Source organism: Athalia rosae, chromosome 4 (assembly GCF_917208135.1).
Source record: "Athalia rosae chromosome 4, iyAthRosa1.1, whole genome shotgun sequence".
Classification (NCBI taxonomy): Eukaryota; Metazoa; Arthropoda; class Insecta; order Hymenoptera; family Athaliidae; genus Athalia; species Athalia rosae.
The window spans coordinates 5937465-5962254 of NC_064029.1; the positions used below are offsets into that span (position 1 = coordinate 5937465).

The following is a 24790-nucleotide window of genomic DNA, read 5'->3' on the forward strand; positions in this document are numbered from 1 at the left end:
TGTACAATACGTCCAAGATTATTTTTATACCGAATGAAATATCCTCGCGGTCCATCTGCCGATCAATCGGTGATTTTATAGAAAAAATATTCCGGTGTAGAGATTTTTTAGAAATAATCATACCTTACCTTATTATCTTCAAAGAATACTTCGTAAGTAGTGATCATGTAAACTGTAATGGTAATCAGAACGAGGGACAATTCCCAGGTTTTCATGAAGCTGAGGAAAACGAATCCTTCGAGAGTAGAATCGACCGATACCCTAATGGGGTAATCACCCTCGGAGTCGGTATCGTCTATGTCCAGAGCACGCGAATCTTTTTTTGCTTCATCTGGTTCCCAATCAGTTTCGAACAGTTCGGGTGGCACGGTCGGTTTGTCTCCGAATAACTGCATGTTTCTTTTTGTTATTTCAACGAAGATAACTTTCGGTTGTGAAAAACGAACGGATCGATTTTTTCGGAGTGAGATAATGGGAATGCCCTACAACATTTTATTCAATTTTTTCCATGTTCCAATTCACTTTTTACGTAATGTATTTTATTATAAGAATTCGTCTTGAACGTTAAGTTGACAATATCACGGTAGACAACAACGGAGCTTTTTTTTTTTTTTAATACAATCACACGTTTTATTTTTAAGGATTTGACATTTGTCGGAAATTTTTCCGCGCACGTTTGTCAATCTTATTGATCTTTGAAAATTGAAGATCAATCAAACTCGAATCGTTTCTATATAATGACGTGAAAATTTGTAATCGCGCGATCTATTGGTCTACGATAAAATCTTCACGCGTGCGTTGACGATGTACGTTTTTGTACAACTAGCATTGCATTGTTCAACTTTGCAGTTAGTTGAAACCGTTCAATTGACGGTTGAGTTTAAAATAAAAGCAAATTGGGGCACCATTATATTTACAAGTTTATTTTATTCATTCATTTTTCGGGCAGCCAAACTTCCGTATTCAGTCCAAGAGAACTTCTCATGTATTCGTTGCATTGCTCGTCTCCCAATTGCCCTAGTTTTTGTTGAACATCTTTGGCGGCTTTCAGGTACCTGAATGAAAAATAAAAAAAATGCACATCTTACCGAGCCGGATAATTTCAGCCCTCAATTACAACTTTATATATCCGACATCATACTTGTTGATGCACAGCACCGTATTTTTGATTTCCTTTTCTGCTATTCTTGGAGTATCGGTTGGCAAAGGTATTCCAGGATTTGTCATGAATTCCGTGGTTTCGTTCGACTTCAAAAGCGTCAACGGATAAATTCGAATCCATCCGCCTTCTCGCGTTACGGGATTACGCCAATCTTTTCCGTTATCCCAAACGGAGGGTGGCGGTGATAAATTATTCCCTTTGAATCCACGTCGGGACACCCTATCGACAGCAAACGGATTGTATCGGGACCAAAATTCGTTGCACCTCTCCGGTGTGGCCTGCCGAAACTGTATCGTGTGTTTACGCTTTAAAATAATTATGCGTGAATCAAATGAGAGGAAATCCGTACATTTTTTTTTTACGACGAGCGCCAAAGATATTTTTACTTGCCATAGGTTGAGATTCGGGACAAACGTTGATTAAGGCGACCGATTCCCGCCCCGTTTTGTACCGTCTTTTCGACTCTTTGCTGATAGGATAACAACGCGAGGATCGTTCGTCCTCCGCATCATCGGCCGTTGTCCAAATCGTGAACAGAGACAACCCGGTATTGCAAACCGGAAGTCCCAGCAAATCGAACATGTCGTGCAGTAATGGTTTTTTTACCTCCGAGTCGACTTCGCAGTCGTTTCCCAAGGCTGGACTCACGTTTACCTTTGAAGGAAAGAATGATGTAGGAAATGGAAAAAAAGGATCCAATTGAAACCTTGATTCGGATGAAAAAAACAGACCTCCAGGAGCCAGGGTTTCAAGTTCTCATCGATCAGGACGTCGAATCCGAAAAATTCAAAGCAATTTGATGATCTGGGAATCCCAGCCGCTTGGCTGAGGATAGTCAGACTGACGAGACAGGCGATCTTCTGCCACAAAAGCCAATCCGAGTATCCCGATTGTTCCAAAAATCGTCGTAATTGTCTGAAAGTCCATTTGCAACCTGGAAATACGATTGATAATATTTTCAGACAGTGGTTTAATTTTTGACCCACGAAAATAATCGTGGAGATGCAAATTTTTACCTGCCCCAACTCGTTCTTTCTTCTCCGAATATCCTGGGCCAAGTTTGTTCAACGAACAGTTTGTCAGATGTCGGAAGGGGTTGTCCAAGTTTTCGAGGGAGAATTTTTCAGTGGCAAATCTCGCGAGGCCCTCCTTGTAGAGATAAATTGTCAAGGGTTTGTACGAAGTCACGCAGACGTATAATCGTAGGTCAAATTTGTAGCCTCCGATGAGGAGCGGATTTTTTATGTATCTTTGAACAACCGCCATGTTGTCGTAGGTCAGGTCACTCAGTTTCTATCGATGATGGGAGCGGGCGAGAAGAAAAATTATTGATTCGATCGAATTTCAGTGGCTGAATTCCGGGCTGAACCGTTACCTAGGGAAACAACTTACTCTGAATAGAAAAATTCCTCTTCCTTGACTCTGTCCGACCGGTTTACAAATCCAGACTCTGTCGTCCTTTTCATATCTACTGCAATCGGCTGCCAGTTTTGTATATTCCAAGGGAAGATTATATCCAAGAGGGCTGTGATAAAAGTTTGATTCAAACATTTTTTTCCTCATGCTCTGAGCGAATTTAAATTGACGCGCAATTCTTTACCTAAAGTCGTATATCGATCCGTAAATCTTTTTCATACACTTCAAATGTCTCACTAAATTGTCCTTTCGGCATATCGAGCTTCCTTTTGGAATGTGATTTGTGAACTGCAAGGTTCAGAATGAGCGAAATTTTAGCGAAGGAATTTCGAGCTCGCGAAATTCTTTCTAAAATGAATGATTTTGATTGTATCTATTATTGAACGATGAAAACCACCATCGCTCACCTGCCAAGGAAGCAACGTTTTGTAATGGTTCATAGGAAAACCTCCGGAACGCCACCAAAGATTCCAACGATCCTTCAGCGCCGAGTTTTCCCCTGTGTATTCGCGCCAGCCACGCTCGGTGCATACCTATAGTTAATATTCATTATCTAATTAAACTGCATAAGCATACTACATGCTTTCGATCAATTCGATTTAATGCAATTTATAGGAGTTGCAGAATCGAGAGATAAACTGTCTAAAAATTCCTTGTTGAGTATTAGAGACAAATTTTATTCGGTCGACACAATTTTATCCGATGCTGAACTAAGTTACGTATTTAATCCGAACGAGATAGGTATCTCAATTTTTTTGTTCTTAAAAGTGCAAAAATGGCGGTAACTTTTTCAATAATGTAATGGATGGACTTGCGGATCTCAATTTGTGAGCTTAAAACACATAAGAATACCATGTAAAACCGAATTAACAAAAATATCGATGTTTGACTCCAAAATTGGAAAAATTTCCTTTGGATTTTCTCGATTTTAGGGTAGAAAATCAACATTCTTTGTCACAGGGGTGTACAGGCTAATCTCGTATAGTTTGATCTCAGAACGACGAATCAATTGACCAAATTAAGCCAAGATTCCAATCGGGATAGCTCGACTTAGATATTCGTAACAAATGTTGGCCATAGCCTGGCCGTTTTAATACAAATATATAATTTGAATTATTATAATTTCAGAATGGACATTGACTAACGTGAGCTCGGAAATCAATTATTGAATTGTCAGTCTTCTTTTCTTAATGCATATTAATGCATTGCACGGAAAAAAATTTTTTCTATTTTTTTTTTTTTTTTTGTACACTTGTTGCCTCTGATTCTGAACTAAGGCCTATGCTTTGGTATGGTAGAATGCGACAGAATTGAACTTCCTCAGTGTACTCTGGTCCATTCAAGTGTATGTAGAGAATTTTAACATCCTCAAACGGTTATATAGAGATCCGCGGTAAAATCACTGCAAAAGGATCCACTTAGGTGGATCAAAGGGGTGATTTACGAGGTGTGAACAAGATTTTTGCCAGATGTTGACAGCTCGTCCGACACCTGCTCACAATGGGAGCAAGAAAAAACTAAAGACTGTGATTTCACACCTCATCATCTATTAGAAAAAGCTATAAATTATGTCTGAATTCTGGCACGTGCCGACGGTCGAGATGTCCGACGCACGTGTTTGAAAAAGGGCGTTGCAAGATGCGAAATCAGCTCCATTGTGATAGGGTGAGCCGAAGCTTGCCACCGAAGTCCGCGCAGAGTGCATTCGCCTAATGTTTTTTAGATGTGGATTTTGGTGCGAGAAACCCGAGCGTGGGGCGAGCACGAAGCGCGAGGCGTTACGCCGCGCTGCGGTAGGAGTACGAACGAGATCGAGAGCGCTCCCGCGCAGCCCGCTGGAAGATGAAATCTCGAATTTTCAATACGTTTTTGGGGTCATGGATTTGGTTTATGAGTCGTAGCTTTCAGAAGTTTTTATTCTTGGCGTTCATAAGTGGTCTAACTATGTTTTCTGAGACCTCTCGAGACATCGAAAGAGTTTCTTCAAGTTATAAATCGAGTTTTCTATGCTATTCTTACATATTTTGATGTCAGGAATGATTCATAAGTTAAATTGCTCTACCTATGAGATTGATCGAGTTATCGCTAATTTTGCGCTTCAAGAGAAAAAAATCAAGGATATCCAGATGGGAAAAATTCTTAGCTTAATTTAGCCTACGGATTCGTGTTTCTGAGATCAAAATACATGGGATTAGCCTGTGCACCCCTATCAAATTTTCTTCTGATTTACGACCCCAAAATAGGAAAAAAATCCTTCGGATTTTTTCGATTTTTAGGCCGAAAACAAAGTATTCTTAAAATTGATTGTAGGACACTTTTTCAACGTAATTTGACCTCAGGAATCCGAATCTGAGAAAAAAATTGATCTATCTTTGAAATTGACTGAGTTATCGCCAATTTTCAGCTTTTTGGGGTCAAGAATAAAAAATGGATTTTTTAGTCTATATTAATGTAATTTGAGCTCAGAAATACGAATCTGGAAGAAAAATTGATCTATCTCCAAAAATAACCGAGCTATCCCCATTTTTTCGCATTTTTTACCATAAAAATGTAGATATCTCAAAGGGAAAAAATCGTAGCTCAATTTGGACAACGGATTCGTGTTCCTGAGGCCAAAATACATGAGAAAAGTGCCACGGGATCAATTTGGAAGAATAAAAATTTTTGGCCAAAATTTGAGATTTTTCCAAGGGGTACCCCTTACGATTTTTTCAAATTTTGGGCAAATTTTTTTATTCTTCGAAATTGATTGAATGACACTTTTCTAATGTATTTTGACCTCAGGAACACGAATCCGTTGTTCAAATTGAGCTACGATTTTTTCCCTTCGAGATATCTCACTTTTCTGCTCGAAATTAAAAATTGGCGATAACTCGATCAATTTTATAGATAGATCAATTTGACTTCCAGATTTGGATTCCTGAGATCAAATTACATAAGAATAGCATATAAAATCCAGAAAAAAAAGAAGTTGATTTTTGACCTAAAAATTAAACAAACGTCGAGGGTTCAAACCCCTTCGGAAAAACCTCAAATTTTGGAAATTTTTTTTTATTCTTCAAAATTGATTGAATGACACTTTTCTAATGTATTTTGACCTCAGGAACACGAATCCGTTGTTCAAATTGAGCTACGATTTTTTCCCTTCGAGATATCTCACTTTTCTGCTCGAAATTAAAAATTGGCGATAACTCGATCAATTTTATAGATAGATCAATTTGACTTCCAGATTTGGATTCCTGAGATCAAATTACATAAGAATAGCATATAAAATCCAGAAAAAAAAGAAGTTGATTTTTGACCTAAAAATTAAACAAACGTCGAGGGTTCAAACCCCTTCGGAAAAACCTCAAATTTTGGAAATTTTTTTTTATCCTTCAAAATTGATTGAATGACACTTTTCTAATGTATTTTGACCTCAGGAACACGAATCCGTTGTTCAAATTGAGCTACGATTTTTTCCCTTCGAGATATCTCACTTTTCTGCTCGAAATTAAAAATTGGCGATAACTCGATCAATTTTATAGATAGATCAATTTGACTTCCAGATTTGGATTCCTGAGATCAAATTACATAAGAATAGCATATAAAATCCAGAAAAAAAAGAAGTTGATTTTTGACCTAAAAATTAAACAAACGTCGAGGGTTCAAACCCCTTCGGAAAAACCTCAAATTTTGGAAATTTTTTTTTATTCTTCAAAATTGATTGAATGACACTTTTCTAATGTATTTTGACCTCAGGAACACGAATCCGTTGTTCAAATTGAGCTACGATTTTTTCCCTTCGAGATATCTCACTTTTCTGCTCGAAATTAAAAATTGGCGATAACTCGATCAATTTTATAGATAGATCAATTTGACTTCCAGATTTGGATTCCTGAGATCAAATTACATAAGAATAGCATATAAAATCCAGAAAAAAAAGAAGTTGAATTTTGACCTAAAAATTAAACAAACGTCGAGGGTTCAAACCCCTTCGGAAAAACCTCAAATTTTGGAAATTTTTTTTTATTCTTCAAAATTGATTGAATGACACTTTTCTAATGTATTTTGACCTCAGGAACACGAATCCGTTGTTCAAATTGAGCTACGATTTTTTCCCTTCGAGATATCTCACTTTTCTGCTCGAAATTAAAAATTGGCGATAACTCGATCAATTTTATAGATAGATCAATTTGACTTCCAGATTTGGATTCCTGAGATCAAATTACATAAGAATAGCATATAAAATCCAGAAAAAAAAGAAGTTGATTTTTGACCTAAAAATTAAACAAACGTCGAGGGTTCAAACCCCTTCGGAAAAACCTCAAATTTTGGAAATTTTTCTTTATCCTTCAAAATTGATTGAATGACACTTTTCTAATGTATTTTGACCTCAGGAACACGAATCCGTTGTTCAAATAGAGCTACGATTTTTTCCCTTCGAGATATCTCACTTTTCTGCTCGAAATTAAAAATTGGCGATAACTCGATCAATTTTATAGATAGATCAATTTGACTTCCAGATTTGGATTCCTGAGATCAAATTACGTAAGAATAGCATATAAAATCCAGAAAAAAAAAAAGTTGATTTTTGACCTAAAAATTAAACAAACGTCGAGGGTTCAAACCCCTTCGGAAAAACCTCAAATTTTGGAAATTTTTTTTTATTCTTCAAAATTGATTGAATGACACTTTTCTAATGTATTTTGACCTCAGGAACACGAATCCGTTGTTCAAATTGAGCTACGATTTTTTCCCTTCGAGATATCTCACTTTTCTGCTCGAAATTAAAAATTGGCGATAACTCGATCAATTTTATAGATAGATCAATTTGACTTCCAGATTTGGATTCCTGAGATCAAATTACACAAGAATAGCATATAAAATCCAGAAAAAAAAGAAGTTGATTTTTGACCTAAAAATTAAACAAACGTCGAGGGTTCAAACCCCTTCGGAAAAACCTCAAATTTTGGAAATTTTTTTTTATTCTTCAAAATTGATTGAATGACACTTTTCTAATGTATTTTGACCTCAGGAACACGAATCCGTTGTTCAAATAGAGCTACGATTTTTTCCCTTCGAGATATCTCACTTTTCTGCTCGAAATTAAAAATTGGCGATAACTCGATCAATTTTATAGATAGATCAATTTGACTTCCAGATTTGGATTCCTGAGATCAAATTACGTAAGAATAGCATATAAAATCCAGAAAAAAAAAAGTTGATTTTTGACCTAAAAATTAAACAAACGTCGAGGGTTCAAACCCCTTCGGAAAAACCTCAAATTTTGGAAATTTTTTTTTATTCTTCAAAATTGATTGAATGACACTTTTCTAATGTATTTTGACCTCAGGAACACGAATCCGTTGTTCAAATTGAGCTACGATTTTTTCCCTTCGAGATATCTCACTTTTCTGCTCGAAATTAAAAATTGGCGATAACTCGATCAATTTTATAGATAGATCAATTTGACTTCCAGATTTGGATTCCTGAGATCAAATTACACAAGAATAGCATATAAAATCCAGAAAAAAAAGAAGTTGATTTTTGACCTAAAAATTAAACAAACGTCGAGGGTTCAAACCCCTTCGGAAAAACCTCAAATTTTGGAAATTTTTCTTTATCCTTCAAAATTGATTGAATGACACTTTTCTAATGTATTTTGACCTCAGGAACACGAATCCGTTGTTCAAATTGAGCTACGATTTTTTCCCTTCGAGATATCTCACTTTTCTGCTCGAAATTAAAAATTGGCGATAACTCGATCAATTTTATAGATAGATCAATTTGACTTCCAGATTTGGATTCCTGAGATCAAATTACATAAGAATAGCATATAAAATCCAGAAAAAAAAGAAGTTGATTTTTGACCTAAAAATTAAACAAACGTCGAGGGTTCAAACCCCTTCGGAAAAACCTCAAATTTTGGAAATTTTTTTTTATTCTTCAAAATTGATTGAATGACACTTTTCTAATGTATTTTGACCTCAGGAACACGAATCCGTTGTTCAAATTGAGCTACGATTTTTTCCCTTCGAGATATCTCACTTTTCTGCTCGAAATTAAAAATTGGCGATAACTCGATCAATTTTATAGATAGATCAATTTGACTTCCAGATTTGGATTCCTGAGATCAAATTACATAAGAATAGCATATAAAATCCAGAAAAAAAAGAAGTTGATTTTTGACCTAAAAATTAAACAAACGTCGAGGGTTCAAACCCCTTCGGAAAAACCTCAAATTTTGGAAATTTTTTTTTATTCTTCAAAATTGATTGAATGACACTTTTCTAATGTATTTTGACCTCAGGAACACGAATCCGTTGTTCAAATTGAGCTACGATTTTTTCCCTTCGAGATATCTCACTTTTCTGCTCGAAATTAAAAATTGGCGATAACTCGATCAATTTTATAGATAGATCAATTTGACTTCCAGATTTGGATTCCTGAGATCAAATTACATAAGAATAGCATATAAAATCCAGAAAAAAAAGAAGTTGAATTTTGACCTAAAAATTAAACAAACGTCGAGGGTTCAAACCCCTTCGGAAAAACCTCAAATTTTGGAAATTTTTTTTTATTCTTCAAAATTGATTGAATGACACTTTTCTAATGTATTTTGACCTCAGGAACACGAATCCGTTGTTCAAATTGAGCTACGATTTTTTCCCTTCGAGATATCTCACTTTTCTGCTCGAAATTAAAAATTGGCGATAACTCGATCAATTTTATAGATAGATCAATTTGACTTCCAGATTTGGATTCCTGAGATCAAATTACATAAGAATAGCATATAAAATCCAGAAAAAAAAGAAGTTGATTTTTGACCTAAAAATTAAACAAACGTCGAGGGTTCAAACCCCTTCGGAAAAACCTCAAATTTTGGAAATTTTTCTTTATCCTTCAAAATTGATTGAATGACACTTTTCTAATGTATTTTGACCTCAGGAACACGAATCCGTTGTTCAAATTGAGCTACGATTTTTTCCCTTCGAGATATCTCACTTTTCTGCTCGAAATTAAAAATTGGCGATAACTCGATCAATTTTATAGATAGATCAATTTGACTTCCAGATTTGGATTCCTGAGATCAAATTACATAAGAATAGCATATAAAATCCAGAAAAAAAAAAAGTTGATTTTTGATCTAAAAATTAAACAAACGTCGAGGGTTCAAACCCCTTCGGAAAAACCTCAAATTTTGGAAATTTTTTTTTATTCTTCAAAATTGATTGAATGACACTTTTCTAATGTATTTTGACCTCAGGAACACGAATCCGTTGTTCAAATTGAGCTACGATTTTTTCCCTTCGAGATATCTCACTTTTCTGCTCGAAATTAAAAATTGGCCATAACTCGATCAATTTTATAGATAGATCAATTTGACTTCCAGATTTGGATTCCTGAGATCAAATTACATAAGAATAGCATATAAAATCCAGAAAAAAAAGAAGTTGATTTTTGACCTAAAAATTAAACAAACGTCGAGGGTTCAAACCCCTTCGGAAAAACCTCAAATTTTGGAAATTTTTCTTTATCCTTCAAAATTGATTGAATGACACTTTTCTAATGTATTTTGACCTCAGGAACACGAATCCGTTGTTCAAATTGAGCTACGATTTTTTCCCTTCGAGATATCTCACTTTTCTGCTCGAAATTAAAAATTGGCGATAACTCGATCAATTTTATAGATAGATCAATTTGACTTCCAGATTTGGATTCCTGAGATCAAATTACATAAGAATAGCATATAAAATCCAGAAAAAAAAGAAGTTGATTTTTGACCTAAAAATTAAACAAACGTCGAGGGTTCAAACCCCTTCGGAAAAACCTCAAATTTTGGAAATTTTTTTTTATTCTTCAAAATTGATTGAATGACACTTTTCTAATGTATTTTGACCTCAGGAACACGAATCCGTTGTTCAAATTGAGCTACGATTTTTTCCCTTCGAGATATCTCACTTTTCTGCTCGAAATTAAAAATTGGCGATAACTCGATCAATTTTATAGATAGATCAATTTGACTTCCAGATTTGGATTCCTGAGATCAAATTACATAAGAATAGCATATAAAATCCAGAAAAAAAAGAAGTTGATTTTTGACCTAAAAATTAAACAAACGTCGAGGGTTCAAACCCCTTCGGAAAAACCTCAAATTTTGGAAATTTTTTTTTATCCTTCAAAATTGATTGAATGACACTTTTCTAATGTATTTTGACCTCAGGAACACGAATCCGTTGTTCAAATTGAGCTACGATTTTTTCCCTTCGAGATATCTCACTTTTCTGCTCGAAATTAAAAATTGGCGATAACTCGATCAATTTTATAGATAGATCAATTTGACTTCCAGATTTGGATTCCTGAGATCAAATTACATAAGAATAGCATATAAAATCCAGAAAAAAAAGAAGTTGAATTTTGACCTAAAAATTAAACAAACGTCGAGGGTTCAAACCCCTTCGGAAAAACCTCAAATTTTGGAAATTTTTTTTTATTCTTCAAAATTGATTGAATGACACTTTTTTAATGTATTTTGACCTCAGGAACACGAATCCGTTGTTCAAATTGAGCTACGATTTTTTCCCTTCGAGATATCTCACTTTTCTGCTCGAAATTAAAAATTGGCGATAACTCGATCAATTTTATAGATAGATCAATTTGACTTCCAGATTTGGATTCCTGAGATCAAATTACATAAGAATAGCATATAAAATCCAGAAAAAAAAGAAGTTGATTTTTGACCTAAAAATTAAACAAACGTCGAGGGTTCAAACCCCTTCGGAAAAACCTCAAATTTTGGAAATTTTTTTTTATCCTTCAAAATTGATTGAATGACACTTTTCTAATGTATTTTGACCTCAGGAACACGAATCCGTTGTTCAAATTGAGCTACGATTTTTTCCCTTCGAGATATCTCACTTTTCTGCTCGAAATTAAAAATTGGCGATAACTCGATCAATTTTATAGATAGATCAATTTGACTTCCAGATTTGGATTCCTGAGATCAAATTACATAAGAATAGCATATAAAATCCAGAAAAAAAAGAAGTTGATTTTTGACCTAAAAATTAAACAAACGTCGAGGGTTCAAACCCCTTCGGAAAAACCTCAAATTTTGGAAATTTTTTTTTATTCTTCAAAATTGATTGAATGACACTTTTCTAATGTATTTTGACCTCAGGAACACGAATCCGTTGTTCAAATTGAGCTACGATTTTTTCCCTTCGAGATATCTCACTTTTCTGCTCGAAATTAAAAATTGGCGATAACTCGATCAATTTTATAGATAGATCAATTTGACTTCCAGATTTGGATTCCTGAGATCAAATTACATAAGAATAGCATATAAAATCCAGAAAAAAAAGAAGTTGAATTTTGACCTAAAAATTAAACAAACGTCGAGGGTTCAAACCCCTTCGGAAAAACCTCAAATTTTGGAAATTTTTTTTTATTCTTCAAAATTGATTGAATGACACTTTTCTAATGTATTTTGACCTCAGGAACACGAATCCGTTGTTCAAATTGAGCTACGATTTTTTCCCTTCGAGATATCTCACTTTTCTGCTCGAAATTAAAAATTGGCCATAACTCGATCAATTTTATAGATAGATCAATTTGACTTCCAGATTTGGATTCCTGAGATCAAATTACATAAGAATAGCATATAAAATCCAGAAAAAAAAGAAGTTGATTTTTGACCTAAAAATTAAACAAACGTCGAGGGTTCAAACCCCTTCGGAAAAACCTCAAATTTTGGAAATTTTTCTTTATCCTTCAAAATTGATTGAATGACACTTTTCTAATGTATTTTGACCTCAGGAACACGAATCCGTTGTTCAAATTGAGCTACGATTTTTTCCCTTCGAGATATCTCACTTTTCTGCTCGAAATTAAAAATTGGCGATAACTCGATCAATTTTATAGATAGATCAATTTGACTTCCAGATTTGGATTCCTGAGATCAAATTACATAAGAATAGCATATAAAATCCAGAAAAAAAAAAAGTTGATTTTTGATCTAAAAATTAAACAAACGTCGAGGGTTCAAACCCCTTCGGAAAAACCTCAAATTTTGGAAATTTTTTTTTATTCTTCAAAATTGATTGAATGACACTTTTCTAATGTATTTTGACCTCAGGAACACGAATCCGTTGTTCAAATTGAGCTACGATTTTTTCCCTTCGAGATATCTCACTTTTCTGCTCGAAATTAAAAATTGGCCATAACTCGATCAATTTTATAGATAGATCAATTTGACTTCCAGATTTGGATTCCTGAGATCAAATTACATAAGAATAGCATATAAAATCCAGAAAAAAAAGAAGTTGATTTTTGACCTAAAAATTAAACAAACGTCGAGGGTTCAAACCCCTTCGGAAAAACCTCAAATTTTGGAAATTTTTCTTTATCCTTCAAAATTGATTGAATGACACTTTTCTAATGTATTTTGACCTCAGGAACACGAATCCGTTGTTCAAATTGAGCTACGATTTTTTCCCTTCGAGATATCTCACTTTTCTGCTCGAAATTAAAAATTGGCGATAACTCGATCAATTTTATAGATAGATCAATTTGACTTCCAGATTTGGATTCCTGAGATCAAATTACATAAGAATAGCATATAAAATCCAGAAAAAAAAGAAGTTGATTTTTGACCTAAAAATTAAACAAACGTCGAGGGTTCAAACCCCTTCGGAAAAACCTCAAATTTTGGAAATTTTTTTTTATTCTTCAAAATTGATTGAATGACACTTTTCTAATGTATTTTGACCTCAGGAACACGAATCCGTTGTTCAAATTGAGCTACGATTTTTTCCCTTCGAGATATCTCACTTTTCTGCTCGAAATTAAAAATTGGCGATAACTCGATCAATTTTATAGATAGATCAATTTGACTTCCAGATTTGGATTCCTGAGATCAAATTACATAAGAATAGCATATAAAATCCAGAAAAAAAAGAAGTTGATTTTTGACCTAAAAATTAAACAAACGTCGAGGGTTCAAACCCCTTCGGAAAAACCTCAAATTTTGGAAATTTTTTTTTATCCTTCAAAATTGATTGAATGACACTTTTCTAATGTATTTTGACCTCAGGAACACGAATCCGTTGTTCAAATTGAGCTACGATTTTTTCCCTTCGAGATATCTCACTTTTCTGCTCGAAATTAAAAATTGGCGATAACTCGATCAATTTTATAGATAGATCAATTTGACTTCCAGATTTGGATTCCTGAGATCAAATTACATAAGAATAGCATATAAAATCCAGAAAAAAAAGAAGTTGAATTTTGACCTAAAAATTAAACAAACGTCGAGGGTTCAAACCCCTTCGGAAAAACCTCAAATTTTGGAAATTTTTTTTTATTCTTCAAAATTGATTGAATGACACTTTTTTAATGTATTTTGACCTCAGGAACACGAATCCGTTGTTCAAATTGAGCTACGATTTTTTCCCTTCGAGATATCTCACTTTTCTGCTCGAAATTAAAAATTGGCGATAACTCGATCAATTTTATAGATAGATCAATTTGACTTCCAGATTTGGATTCCTGAGATCAAATTACATAAGAATAGCATATAAAATCCAGAAAAAAAAGAAGTTGATTTTTGACCTAAAAATTAAACAAACGTCGAGGGTTCAAACCCCTTCGGAAAAACCTCAAATTTTGGAAATTTTTTTTTATCCTTCAAAATTGATTGAATGACACTTTTCTAATGTATTTTGACCTCAGGAACACGAATCCGTTGTTCAAATTGAGCTACGATTTTTTCCCTTCGAGATATCTCACTTTTCTGCTCGAAATTAAAAATTGGCGATAACTCGATCAATTTTATAGATAGATCAATTTGACTTCCAGATTTGGATTCCTGAGATCAAATTACATAAGAATAGCATATAAAATCCAGAAAAAAAAGAAGTTGATTTTTGACCTAAAAATTAAACAAACGTCGAGGGTTCAAACCCCTTCGGAAAAACCTCAAATTTTGGAAATTTTTTTTTATTCTTCAAAATTGATTGAATGACACTTTTCTAATGTATTTTGACCTCAGGAACACGAATCCGTTGTTCAAATTGAGCTACGATTTTTTCCCTTCGAGATATCTCACTTTTCTGCTCGAAATTAAAAATTGGCGATAACTCGATCAATTTTATAGATAGATCAATTTGACTTCCAGATTTGGATTCCTGAGATCAAATTACATAAGAATAGCATATAAAATCCAGAAAAAAAAGAAGTTGATTTTTGACCTAAAAATTAAACAAACGTCGAGGGTTCAAACCCCTTCGGAAAAACCTCAAATTTTGGAAATTTTTTTTTATTCTTCAAAATTGATTGAATGACACTTTTCTAATGTATTTTGACCTCAGGAACACGAATCCGTTGTTCAAATTGAGCTACGATTTTTTCCCTTCGAGATATCTCACTTTTCTGCTCGAAATTAAAAATTGGCGATAACTCGATCAATTTTATAGATAGATCAATTTGACTTCCAGATTTGGATTCCTGAGATCAAATTACATAAGAATAGCATATAAAATCCAGAAAAAAAAGAAGTTGATTTTTGACCTAAAAATTAAACAAACGTCGAGGGTTCAAACCCCTTCGGAAAAACCTCAAATTTTGGAAATTTTTCTTTATCCTTCAAAATTGATTGAATGACACTTTTCTAATGTATTTTGACCTCAGGAACACGAATCCGTTGTTCAAATTGAGCTACGATTTTTTCCCTTCGAGATATCTCACTTTTCTGCTCGAAATTAAAAATTGGCGATAACTCGATCAATTTTATAGATAGATCAATTTGACTTCCAGATTTGGATTCCTGAGATCAAATTACATAAGAATAGCATATAAAATCCAGAAAAAAAAGAAGTTGATTTTTGACCTAAAAATTAAACAAACGTCGAGGGTTCAAACCCCTTCGGAAAAACCTCAAATTTTGGAAATTTTTTTTTATTCTTCAAAATTGATTGAATGACACTTTTCTAATGTATTTTGACCTCAGGAACACGAATCCGTTGTTCAAATTGAGCTACGATTTTTTCCCTTCGAGATATCTCACTTTTCTGCTCGAAATTAAAAATTGGCGATAACTCGATCAATTTTATAGATAGATCAATTTGACTTCCAGATTTGGATTCCTGAGATCAAATTACATAAGAATAGCATATAAAATCCAGAAAAAAAAGAAGTTGATTTTTGACCTAAAAATTAAACAAACGTCGAGGGTTCAAACCCCTTCGGAAAAACCTCAAATTTTGGAAATTTTTTTTTATCCTTCAAAATTGATTGAATGACACTTTTCTAATGTATTTTGACCTCAGGAACACGAATCCGTTGTTCAAATTGAGCTACGATTTTTTCCCTTCGAGATATCTCACTTTTCTGCTCGAAATTAAAAATTGGCGATAACTCGATCAATTTTATAGATAGATCAATTTGACTTCCAGATTTGGATTCCTGAGATCAAATTACATAAGAATAGCATATAAAATCCAGAAAAAAAAGAAGTTGAATTTTGACCTAAAAATTAAACAAACGTCGAGGGTTCAAACCCCTTCGGAAAAACCTCAAATTTTGGAAATTTTTTTTTATCCTTCAAAATTGATTGAATGACACTTTTCTAATGTATTTTGACCTCAGGAACACGAATCCGTTGTTCAAATTGAGCTACGATTTCTTCCCTTCGAGATATCTCACTTTTCTGCTCGAAATTAAAAATTGGCGATAACTCGATCAATTTTATAGATAGATCAATTTGACTTCCAGATTTGGATTCCTGAGATCAAATTACATAAGAATAGCATATAAAATCCAGAAAAAAAAGAAGTTGATTTTTGACCTAAAAATTAAACAAACGTCGAGGGTTCAAACCCCTTCGGAAAAACCTCAAATTTTGGAAATTTTTTTTTATTCTTCAAAATTGATTGAATGACACTTTTCTAATGTATTTTGACCTCAGGAACACGAATCCGTTGTTCAAATTGAGCTACGATTTTTTCCCTTCGAGATATCTCACTTTTCTGCTCGAAATTAAAAATTGGCGATAACTCGATCAATTTTATAGATAGATCAATTTGACTTCCAGATTTGGATTCCTGAGATCAAATTACATAAGAATAGCATATAAAATCCAGAAAAAAAAGAAGTTGAATTTTGACCTAAAAATTAAACAAACGTCGAGGGTTCAAACCCCTTCGGAAAAACCTCAAATTTTGGAAATTTTTTTTTATTCTTCAAAATTGATTGAATGACACTTTTCTAATGTATTTTGACCTCAGGAACACGAATCCGTTGTTCAAATTGAGCTACGATTTTTTCCCTTCGAGATATCTCACTTTTCTGCTCGAAATTAAAAATTGGCGATAACTCGATCAATTTTATAGATAGATCAATTTGACTTCCAGATTTGGATTCCTGAGATCAAATTACATAAGAATAGCATATAAAATCCAGAAAAAAAAGAAGTTGATTTTTGACCTAAAAATTAAACAAACGTCGAGGGTTCAAACCCCTTCGGAAAAACCTCAAATTTTGGAAATTTTTTTTTATTCTTCAAAATTGATTGAATGACACTTTTCTAATGTATTTTGACCTCAGGAACACGAATCCGTTGTTCAAATTGAGCTACGATTTTTTCCCTTCGAGATATCTCACTTTTCTGCTCGAAATTAAAAATTGGCGATAACTCGATCAATTTTATAGATAGATCAATTTGACTTCCAGATTTGGATTCCTGAGATCAAATTACATAAGAATAGCATATAAAATCCAGAAAAAAAAGAAGTTGATTTTTGACCTAAAAATTAAACAAACGTCGAGGGTTCAAACCCCTTCGGAAAAACCTCAAATTTTGGAAATTTTTTTTTATTCTTCAAAATTGATTGAATGACACTTTTCTAATGTATTTTGACCTCAGGAACACGAATCTGTTGTTCAAATTGAGCTACGATTTTTTTCTTCCGAGATATCTCACTTTTCTGCTCGAAATTAAAAATTGGCGATAACTCGATCAATTTTATAGATAGATCAATTTGACTTCCAGATTTGGATTCCTGAGATCAAATTACATAAGAATAGCATAATTCACCTAATGAAAAAAACGATTCATTTTTTGCTCAAAAATCGAATTTGTTTTTTGGTCCTTCAAGTGTAATTTTACATATAACAGCTCAGGAATCCGAATCTGAAAGCTAAAATCATCTACTCTTGCAATCGATCGAGTAATCATCAATTATTCGCTGTTGGGAGCAGAGAAATTATAAGACATATCGATTGGTTTTAGTCATAGACCCACTTTGATTTATCGCAATCCATGCATGCGTCGAATTATTCGAATTTCTCAATTCACCAGCAAACCCGAGCTTTGCTAGAGTCAGCGTAGCCAGCAGCGTAGCGCTTTGTTGTGAGAAGTCACCTTCGGGGCTGAGCAGAGGTGACGCTCCACAACAAACCGCGCGCCCGTGGGGCTACCTGACTTCAGCTAAGCTCGGGTTTGCTGGTGAATTGAGAAATTCGAATATTTTTCGAATGCTGAGTTTTGATCCCAACATCGAAAGAATTCAAGGGTCCACAATCTTCTTTTTCCGTGGACTAAATTGAACTGTAACTATCGCCAGTCGAAATACCATTACTTTCTCCTTCTGAAGAGGGAATAATGGGCAATGAAATTTCGGTTAAAATGTGAATGAAAAATCAATGTCACCTGACTGACGATAAACGAAAATCATGTTCAATGCAACATCGAGTCTCAAGTGGGTTTATAAAAAATGCATCGTTCACCGAAGTCTGATTCGACGTAACCCGGTGATCTCTTGAAGTAGGTGTAAATCAAGAGTTTACCCAAAAAAGTTTCATACCCTTTGATATAGCATCCCCTTCGTACCGACCATTACAAAAATCTCGATAAAGCAACAATTTAAAGTTTGATTATTCAGATTTTCGGATAACATGTTCAAAGCACCCGGTATACATTACTTGAACTAATAGATGAGGTCCCGCACCGTTTTCATTCAGCCTGAACACGAATGGTCCTTCCAGGTAGTTTACTGCCATCCCACGCTGTAGCTGGGTGACAGTCACTTTACGGTAAAATATCACAGATTGATGTACCTATACGAGCATAGTAATGTAACGCGTTAGTCATATGGCAAATCGATACACGTATCATCCATTTGCTCTAGTTTGAAAAATATCGAAAAACGAACTTTATATCCGCACTCATGACAATATCGAATACGTACAGTATGCATATATTTCAAACCTTACTCATTCCGCTCAAGCTTCCGAAAGTCATATTTCTAGACGCGTTGCTACCTTCTCATGAATCAATGGATAAAAAACGTCAAACGAAAGTAGGTGAAAAAAAAAATCAGAAAATTCTTCAAACCCACGTATCCCACGTGTCCTACGATCATTCAGAGTGCACCGACACGTGCTTTGGAAAGTTCTAGCCGTTGTATACTATGTCCCCATCGTGCGACACGTGATTCATTTTCATTGAATTTGGCGCTATTTTTCACACATGAAATCGCGAAAAAAATACACGTGGTGCATTTCTGGCGTCTTTGGAAAAAGCGTGCAGTGTTTTCTCGATCGTTCGGTTTACCGGTCGCGATCTAGAGTCGACGATGGGCTGTGACATTTGCGGATAATTGAACTTCCCATAAACTCGCATAATACGTGGGGGTTGTTCGGGACAACCCTCGAATCTCTGCGATGTTTACCGGAGACTGTTTACCTTTTGCGTGACGGTCGGGGGGGTGGAGAATGTTATTTTGCTGCACGATCAGAGTTCGATTCGATATTATGAAAATAAATATCTCGGAGAATTCTTATACAACTGTATAAGATGCACGAAATTCGTCGGGTGTATTTTTGTGCGGATACGAATAGAGGGTGCAATCTACAAAAATTCATCGTTTTCTACGTAATCCCATCACGAGGTTCGAATTCGAATCATTTCTCACTTATCCATCGTCAGGGGTGCCGCACGCGTTGGAGAGAAGATGTGTGACCAAACGAGACGGAGAAAATACAAAAATTGAAGGCGGGGTCTGGTTCACGCTTCCATCTGGAGTTGTGAATTCAGTTGGTATCGGTTGAAATATCTGAAGTATATCACCTCGTTGCGTTATCGTACGGAATTTTACAGTCGTTTGAAAAAAGTGGAGGTTTCGCGTGACGTTGATGTTATAGACTCGGCGATACTGCGGGGGATGAAGGAAAAAAATGGAGCTCTGGAGATGGCCCGCGTCGCCGCGAGTCAAACGTCGACTGAACGCGCTCTACAAAGCTCTGTGATTGTGAACCCTGAACGAACGATGAACGGCGAAAGGCGAACCATGCACTTAGGCTAAACGAGACGCGCGGTTACGTACATTTATATACATATATACATCTGTATACAGGGGTAGAAAATCAGTGTGTATCTGTATATCGGGTGGTTAGTTCAGTCGGGAAATCATCCCTTTGCCTTCGTCGTCCACCCCCCCCGCGAATCGGGACACTCGAGGGAGGGCTTCTCGTGTAAGGTGACACGAACGGGGGCAGGCATTTGTTTTGCTTAATCGTCCCTCACCATGATTTATCTCCTCGATACCGTAATACCTACCCTTGGATATTGGTGACACGTACATAATGCTATCTCCGGATCCAGATCTCCGTATAATTCCCCTAGGACCCGAGTTTCTATTTCGTCTATTAGCGCTGAAGGTGTCTAACAATAAGTTTTTTGGCCTGCTCCGATTACTCCGACTGAGCTTTTTCACCCCTGAATCTGTTCGATTTCTTTTTTCCAAAGTTTCATCGACCGTTCGAGTTTCCAGATATAAAAAAAAAAAAAAAATAAAATAAGATCACCAGAAACATTCGCAAACAACCACCCGTTATACGCCCATCGTACATACCAACATATGTCGCATGAGCGCACTACCAGAATAGGATAGAAAATATTCAGCAGCGATGGGCACGCAACGCGAAAACTTTTCCGCTTCCTTATACCGTCCTTTTCAAGCTTCATTTCATTTTTTCTTCCATCTCTATTCTATCCACCTCTTTTTTTTTTTTTTGTTCAGTCATTTTTTCTTAAATTTCCTCCTTTTTTTAGCCGCGTGTGTGGCGTGGCCCACGTACGTATTTTTGACTGCCGGAAAGACGAAGGAGAAATGTTACCCGCTGGATCTCTTGGAAGGAAAAATTAGAAGACCTACGTAAACGTAGTTCGTATCGTGTGTTGCCAGTTTTCACTGGAGATTTCGCTGCTTCCAAAGAACCCAAAAATAGACCGCCCTTTAAAATCATAGGAACCGACAACCCTTGAATAAAAATATGACGAGAAATTATTACGAGTTTATAGATTTTCTTATCTAACTCTGCGAATCTCATTCTTAATTCATTTTTAATGGGCCACGATTCGGTAATATTAACCCTGCGAGGAAAAATAAACTGTCAACGTGTCGAACACGAAATCTATCAGATATAAATATCAGAATTCCAGATTTTATGTATAAATAGGTTTCGCAAATAAAAAGTAGGAAAAAAGAACCGGTCGTCTATAGTCTGAAAAAATTTTTCATCGAATTGGAAATTAGGAAAATCAGACTCTAATTGAATTCATCTGCGATGTCCCATAGAGTCCCGCATTTAAATTTACCAAGTTCTACAATAATTTCAATCGTTAGTCGTAGTAGGGAAGCTGTAGTGGGACAGAGCACGTAAATAAACACTTCGAGCAGAGGTTACGCTGTGACCTGTACTGTTTTGCTCTCTACACCGCTCACCATTACCTTATGCGCACATGAATTTCGAGCCTGTTCTTCAGTTCTTGGTGAGAATTTGATCGCGATGGTGTCGGATTACAGTGATAGTGAAATCGTCGATTCATCTAGTCGCAGCAATTGGACATTGGGGGATCAACGTCGATGGACATTCATCGAACTCTGAGAGCGCAGTTATCGTTCAGGTATGTTGTTTCATTCCGAAGAACATCGCCGATTAAAAAGAACGCAATTTCTCTGATCTGATAGTTTCAGAAATATTTTAATGCGTCTTTCTAACCGGAGCACCTCGTGCACATCAATTTGTAAAATATTCCAATTCTAATCCATGAAGTAGTTGCGGATATAATTGTACTCGTAAAGGTGCTTCTGATCCTGTGTGCGAGGAGTAGTAATTACTGTACCCTTTAAAACCGCAAATACGTGTTCGCTAAGGATTTGTGTGTACCCGTGTACTGGTAATTAGTGTGCAAAAATAATTAGACGCGGTTAAACTGTTTCTAAGGTCACGAGATTGTACCATGCAGGTAAAACTCCAACTCTGTATTACGAAATTGGTACGTACAATATCATGCCGCGCATCGCAATGATAATTTGTTATAAATTATGAATACCATCGTAATTTTACGTGTGTTTTTTTTTTTTCTTGTTCTCTTTCTCCTTTACTTCGCAATCGAATATTATACTGCAGCATATTATTTTGCTCCGGAAGTTGAATTTTGCTGCGGATTTTCTTTAAAAGTGTGACAAGGTTGTAGTAATATATGCAATCAATAATTTCTATCCGAACTACAGAGGGGGATAGTTATGGGAGCTGCAGAGGCACGTTGTGTAATAAATATATATGTATACGTAAATATATATCTATATATTTATGCACATTATACGCCGTAATCATTTATATGTACATATAATATTTATGGCCTGCGTACCTCAGTCGCGATGTGATCCACCGTCGTAAGCAATTAATGCTGCTAATAAATAGTCAATTTCTAATGACATTCATACTCGAAGGGTTCGCTAAACGTCAACCTAATTATATATCCTAAATTTGATAGTCGTGATCTGCATGGTTCTGATTCGTCATGACGTCCGTCTATTATAATTAGGATTTTTGTTTTCCCGAATCCCAACGAGCTTCCGATCTCTTCGCAGCAGGCTTTGAATTTTCCGTATAGTGGCGTGAAAACGTTGCAGGGGAAGTAAATTAAATGGCACAATGGAAACCTCATTGAATTAAATACGACTATTTATTTTATTGTAAGCAACACGTAAGGGAATACATAAGACCTTTCAGGGACTCATACTTTAGCATAAATCGATTTAACGGTTTTTTCCTGTATCTTCCTTTTCCTATTTTTTTTTTTTCTTCAATATAATACACAGCTGTTGAGATGTAGATCGTAGAGTGAAAACATTCGAGCAAATATGTATATAAAGTACCTATTTTAAAGGTAATAATTTTATATAAAATAATATCAGCGGCGTCTCGTTGAATATATAATACATATATCATTTTTTTTTCCATACAACAACCGTCTGCTCTTTCAGAGTAACAACGTGTTATTTAAATAAAAATTATCTGTAATAATCGAAAGTGAATTTAATTAAATAATAATTTACCCTGATTCAGTTTCTGATGGTTTTCGATTAAATCTTAGAAATTTATTGCAACTTAAAAATTATGCTTGCGATTCATAAATTCTTACACAGATATTATAACAAGTATATTAAATCGGTGCCAGTTATTTTTCATATGACTATTATGACACAAGTTTCATTTATTCATTTATTTAGCATTTATTTTCTTTTTAAATGGCACAAAAAACGGTAACCTGTGGCCTAATATTAATATTATACTGCATACTATATTGCTTTGACTGGTTGAGCATGTACACAAATATACATATAACTATTTAAATACATGTATACATGTATGTAAATTGTTATATAATGTTCACCCCTATACAGTAAATGATAACTCTTAAATAGACAAATTTATTCGTGATCACCACGTCGTTCGTTATAATCCAAAGCGCGTTCGGATAGAAAAATTTTCCGTGTATTATTTATAATAAATCCGCGAGACGTAACGCCGTGTTGGTCAGTTTCTTTTTTTTTTTTGTTGATTATTAATACATTCATTTTCTCATTTTTTTTTTTTAGTATTTATTCGATTATTGATTATTTTTTTTTTTGTAATATTTCATCGTTTTCTTCATTTTTTTTTCATTAATAAAGCTATAACATTAATAATATATACGCGAAAACTCACCAAAATATATCGTATCGATATACATGAGTCAATTTTCCGATACGTTGTGATCTGCATATAAGTACATAATATATATTTATATGTACATATATAAGATATACTGTCGATGATTATTGTCGGACAACATGCACTTCGGGTTTATATATTGTTCAATAATTTAAATTCGGTTCGATACCTAATAATGGTTTGAATAAATTAATTACATCGTTCAGTAGGCTACCTGGATTTCTTGATATTCTATAATAATATACAGCTTACAATACGCGAAGGTCGCGGCGAAAATGGATCACGGTGGATTCGTCCTGCAGCGTTGGTTGATTTTTTTTTTTTCTCAATTTTTTGTTCAAATTTCTTCTTCCTTTTCTCGATTCGACGTTTCTCAATCTTTTCGGCTTTTAATCATCTCCGCGATATTTTCGTGACTGCATTCTTACGTAAGTCTATTGAAATATGCAATTAAATATGCAATTTGTTTAATTTCTAATTGGTAGTATGACCTTTGCATGTCCTAAGCCGAGTTGATTGCTTCTCATGCTTATGAATTGCTATGGATATAGGTATGTATGTGTTAGATATACACACGTAAAAAGCGGTATTTAAACTTCCATCCACTTTGATAACGAGTCTGTGAATTTAATTTTATAAATGACATTTGCGCACGGAAATACTTTTCGGTTTTATATATATTTATAATATATAATCACTGATTATCGTACAATAGGCAATTTTAAACTGTGACTATTACTGCATGGCCGCGGGGACCAAAAGTGGTTGATGATAAATTGAAGGGTGTCTCTTTTGTTATCGATTAAAACGATAATAATAACGATAAACGCGCAAAATACGAAGATATTATCCTCATACCGCGCGTATCTTGACGATGGGCGATGTGATTTCGATAATGTTTTTCTTTCTTTCTCTAAATTTTTGACCTAGCAAATTATGTGTGGATATTATATTTTCTTTCATGTGGTATAAATTTTAGTTTTTGGTGTCTGAGGTCATATACATTTGTAGTTAATATCCTCATCTCAGAATTAGCGCGCATGATTTTTGCAGAACGGACGACCTCCCTTAGCGTAGAAACTCTGACCTTCGAGATTCTTTTTACACATCTGAAACCGAAAATGATACAGATTTGAAACAGACTAATTTCGAAACGTGGCGGAATAA

General features: G+C 34.8%; 2 protein-coding genes across 5 annotated transcripts in view; both read right to left on the reverse strand.

Annotated features, from left to right (window-relative positions):
- Positions 1-520: 520 nt before the first annotated feature.
- On the reverse strand, positions 521-22424 carry LOC105692666 (probable tubulin polyglutamylase TTLL2). 4 transcript variants are annotated; one of them, XM_048653937.1, is made up of 10 exons: positions 19534-22424; positions 18542-18676; positions 2986-3111; positions 2763-2866; positions 2555-2687; positions 2179-2455; positions 1894-2096; positions 1553-1816; positions 1142-1467; positions 521-1055 (listed from the first exon to the last, which is right to left on the reverse strand). In XM_048653937.1, the coding sequence occupies exons 2-10, from the start codon at positions 18617-18619 to the stop codon at positions 935-937; spliced, it is 1632 nt and encodes a 543-aa protein (XP_048509894.1). In that variant the 5' UTR covers positions 18620-18676; positions 19534-22424; the 3' UTR covers positions 521-934. The 4 variants fall into 4 exon arrangements, with proteins under 4 accessions (XP_048509894.1, XP_048509893.1, XP_012267417.1 ...); XM_048653936.1 differs by having other exon boundaries at positions 19305-22424; XM_012411994.2 differs by having other exon boundaries at positions 1142-1449; positions 18542-22424.
- A 149-nt stretch (positions 22425-22573) lies between these two features.
- Positions 22574-24790, reverse strand: part of LOC105692677 (PDZ and LIM domain protein Zasp) — a 32899-nt gene continuing 30682 nt past the window's right edge. Inside the window, exon 17 of the mRNA XM_048653756.1 lies at positions 22574-24732. Coding sequence (XP_048509713.1) covers positions 24655-24732 — 78 coding nt within the window. The 3' untranslated portion in view covers positions 22574-24654. The remainder of the gene's footprint in view (positions 24733-24790) is intronic.

Coding starts and splice junctions, on each gene's coding strand:
- LOC105692666 (XM_048653937.1), bottom strand. CDS start 18,619: ATGGCAGTAAACTACCTGGAAGGACCATTCGTGTTCAGGCTGAATGAA. Junction 3,112..18,541: donor GACCTCATCTATTAGTTCAA/GTAATGTATACC, acceptor TATTAACTATAG/GTATGCACCGAGCGTGGCTG. Junction 1,056..1,141: donor ACGGTGCTGTGCATCAACAA/GTATGATGTCGG, acceptor TTTTTCATTCAG/GTACCTGAAAGCCGCCAAAG.